The 4,027-nt window shown below is 52.0% G+C and overlaps 1 protein-coding gene across 2 annotated transcripts in view; it reads right to left on the reverse strand.

The window, feature by feature from the left end:
- The window catches only part of GAA (alpha glucosidase), a 22,116-nt gene that overhangs the window by 2,565 nt on the left and 15,524 nt on the right, over positions 1-4,027 (reverse strand). For both annotated transcript variants that reach the window (XM_017524947.2, XM_017524945.2), the window contains 2 exons: positions 757-898; positions 138-287 (listed from right to left, as the gene is read on the reverse strand). In XM_017524947.2, the coding sequence (XP_017380436.1) occupies positions 138-287; positions 757-898 (292 nt within the window). The remainder of the gene's footprint in view (positions 1-137; positions 288-756; positions 899-4,027) is intronic.

Genomic DNA, 4,027 nt, shown 5'->3' on the forward strand with positions numbered 1-4,027 from the left:
CTCCCCTCCCACTTCCCTGCGCCTCCCCCAACGCTGCAGTGTGCCATCCACACCCCCAGCTCCCCTCCCCCAACGCTGCAGTGTGCCATCCACACCCCCAGCTCCCCTCCCCTACCACAGCCTCCTGACCCAGGTACCTGTAGGGGGACGATGTACCCAGCCCGGAGGTGGACATTGATGGTGTCCAGGGGGGCCGGCAGCGTCACCCACTGCCCCTCGCTATGGATGGCCGGCTCACAGGGAGCTGCAGGTGGAGGTGGGAGGCTGCCAAGGGCCTCTATTGGCACCTGGAGGGAGGGAGGTGTCGCTTTGAGAAGGATTCTGGGCCACGCCGAGGCCTCCATGCTGTCCTCGGAAACCATGCTCTCTGTCTCCTGGGGCTCCATGCAGAGGCCTAGGAGGCCTGGCATAGACAGGCTGAGCTGTAACTTCAGGGGTGGACTCAGGGCTCACTCTTGGGACCCTCCTGGCCATTGAGTGGGGACAGAGCCCAAGAGGCCTGGGTGTGCCAGTTCAGCACAGCCTGTGATGGCCGTGGGACCCAGGCCTCAGTCTGCTCATCTGGGAAATGGGGATAGTCAAAGGAGCAGAGGGGCCGACGTGTGTAGGGCATGCGGGCGGGGACCTGGCACGTGGCTGGGACTCAACTCATACGCGCCTCTTTCCACCGCCTGGTCACGCCGACTGGGTGGAGGGAGCAGTGGGAGGGCTACTCTGGTCTCCTGCCTCCCTGGGTTTCAGGGTCACCAGACTCACCGTCTGCAGGTTGTACCATGTGCCCGAGGGGAAGTAGCCAGTCACTTCGGTCTTCCCAGCCTGGAGCACTGGGGTGATGAGCAGGGCCTCCCCCCACAGCAGCTGGTGGTCCACAGTCCAGGTGCTGGAGTCCTTGGGGAACCTGCAAAGGCACGGGCACACAGGTGAGAAACGGGTGGGGCTGGTCGGCATGCCCACCCGCAGGGGGGCACCGGAAGGGAAGCTGAATTATGCTCTCTGGGAGTTCAAGGAGCCACAGGACTTGGAGGATTCAGGTTACACAGGCAACACTGATTCCAGCAGACGGAAGTCAGTGCCGGGTCTGGGGGAAGCCTTCTCCGGGACACTCTGGCGGCTGGGCCCAGGGCAGGTGTTGGGGCTCATGCCTGAGGCACGGGGTGGACAGAGCGCTGGCCTCACTTTGCTTGCTCACTTATCTTCCGATGACCAAGGCAGCGTGCTCCTTGGTCAAGTATTTCGAAAGTACAAAAAAGTTATCAACGAAGAGAAAAGATCCCCCAATCCCATAACCAAAGGCTACCTGGATTAACATCTGACACAAAGAGAAATGCAAAAGGCTCTGCGGAGGGTCCTCCGTCTGGCGGAGACTGTCCCGCCCGCTGCCCCGGGGCGTGCAGGAAGCACCCAGTGCTCAGCTATGATCACCGCAAGGATACATTCATGGAGCTATTAGGTCTTTTTAGGTGACTTCTTTAGGCCCTATTTCTATTTGTAAAATGAATGCATCAATGTGAGTGTCAAAAACGTTGGCTGATATGTCCTGCTGCTTTCTACAAATGTGCCAGTGGATATTCCACCTACTGTTGTCACTGTGTCCTTGCCAGCATGGGACAGTCTCATTTTCTCTAATGTATTCTAGTTCAGAGGCAAAAGAAATGGTATCTTTCTACTTCAAAGTATTAGTTCTTGGAGTGATGTCAGTGAAAATGGTGGAATAAACACCTCTGGAAATCCTCTCTCTCCTCTGTAAAAACAAGAACATAGGCAAAAATTGTCAGAATTGACATTTTTAGGACTCTAGAAACTAACCAAAGGCTTTCAGCGATCTGGGTAACACATATTTAAGAAAACAGCTGAATCTTTGGAAGAACAGCAAGAATCCTAAGCCTAGCTAAGTTCTGAAGGCACTCCCCACCTCGCCCCAGCCGCCTGGCAAAGGCTGGGAGACTCAGGGATGCCATGTGTGAAGGATTATCTGCCCAATTATTGGCTGTCCACTAAGCTAGTTAGGCAGAGACTTCAGTGGCCACACACAACGAAGAACACAGACCTTATGGAATTAGCCCAAAAAAGCCACAAGACAACCAGCAACAGCAACCGAGGCCTGAGGGGTGGGGAATCATGACCACAGCGCTGCACTTAAAATGTCCAGTCTGGGCCGGGTGCGGTGGCTCATGCCTGTAATCCCAGTGCTTTGGGAGGCTGAGGTGGGTGGATCGCCTGAGTTTGGGAGTTTGATATCAGCCTGGTCAATATGGTGAAAATCTGTCTCTACTAAAAATACAAAAATTAGCCGGGTGTGGTGGCACATGTCTGTAATCCCAGCTACTTGGGAGGCTGAGGCAGGAGAATCACTTGAACCCGGGAGGTGGAGGTTGCGGTGAGCCGAGACCTGGCCATTGCACTCCAGCCTGGGCAACAAGAGCGTAACTCCGTCTCAAAAAAAAAAAAAAAAAAATTACAGTCTGCTCACACCTGGAATCCCAGCACTTCGGGAGGCCGGGGTGGGCAGACCACAAGGTCAGGAGTTCGAGACCAGCCTGGCCAATATGGTGAAACCCCATCTCTACTAAAAATACAAAAATTAGCTGGGTGTGGTGGTGGGCACCTGTAGCCCCAGCTACACTGGAGAACTGCTTGAACCTGGGAGGTGGAGGTTGCAGTGAGCTGAGATTGTGCCACTGCGCTCCAGCCTAGGCATCAGGGTGAGACTTTGTCTCCAAACAAACAAAGTCCAGTCTGAAACAAAAATACAAAAGTGTGATACATGCAAACAAAGTATGGCCTACAGACAGGGAAAAGTAGTTAATAAAAACTGTCCCTAAGGAAGCCCAGACATACGTCAGCTACTTTAAATATGTCCAAAGAGCTAAAGAAAACTGTGTCTAAAGAACTAAAGGAAAGTACCGGAAGATGACTCACCAGATGGGGCACATCCTTAACGAGAGAAAAAAGGGAGTGAAACAGAAATTCTGGGGTTGAAAAGAGTGTAACTGAAATGAGAAGCTCCCCAGAGGGGCTCAACAGCAGACGAGAACAGGCGGAAAAAGAGTCAGTGACCTTCCAGACAGGGCGGTCGAGACTATGGAGTCTGAAGAACAGAAAGAAGGCACGAGGAAGGAGTGAACAGAGCTGCAGAGACCCCTGGGCACTGTCAAGTGTACCAACACACGTGGAACGGGAGTCCCAGAGGTAGAAGACACAAAGGGGCAGAAAAAACATTTGATGAAATAATGGCTGAAAAACCTCCCGAGTTTGATGAAAAACATTAATGTATACATCCAAGAGGCCCGATAAACTCCAAGTAAGACAAAATCAGAGAGATCTACACCTAGACACATCATCGGACCTTCAAAGGCCAAAGAGAGAATCTGGGAAGAGGCAAGAGAGAAGCTACTCAGCAGAAACCGTGGAGGCCGCGGGCTGAGAATTTCGAAGTGCTGAGAAACGGCCGCTGGTCAAGAACTCCACATTGAGCAGAGCTCTCAAACAATGAAGGAGAAGTTAAGACTGTGAAGTCAACACAAAACTGAGAGAATTCATCACTAGCAGAGCTGCCCTACAATAAATACTAAAGGGGATACTTCTGGTGTAAACGAAGGGTATCAGACAGGAAGTCAGAGCCACATAAATAAATAAGAACACGGATATCTTGCATGTTCTTCACATGTACCCCAAAACCTAAAATGCAATAAAAAAAATTTAAAATACATAATTCCGACCCTTATAACTGTGAGGTCATTGGAAATAACAGGCAGTACCTGGACCATACTTTGGGAGCCATTTTTTTTTTTTTTGCGGTGGAGTTTCGCTCTTGTTGCCCAGGGGCAATGGCGCGATCTCGGCTCACCGCAACCTCCGCCTCCTGGGTTCAGGCAATTCTCCTGCCTCAACCTCCTGAGTAGCTGGGATTACAGGCACGAGCCACCATGCCCAGCTAATTTTTTTTGTATTTTTTAGTAGAGACGGGGTTTCACCATGTTGACCAGGATGGTCTCGATCTCTTGATCTCGTGATCCACCCGCCTCGG

This window comes from Cebus imitator, unplaced genomic scaffold (assembly GCF_001604975.1).
Source record: "Cebus imitator isolate Cc_AM_T3 unplaced genomic scaffold, Cebus_imitator-1.0 Scaffold36, whole genome shotgun sequence".
Taxonomy (NCBI): Eukaryota; Metazoa; Chordata; class Mammalia; order Primates; family Cebidae; genus Cebus; species Cebus imitator.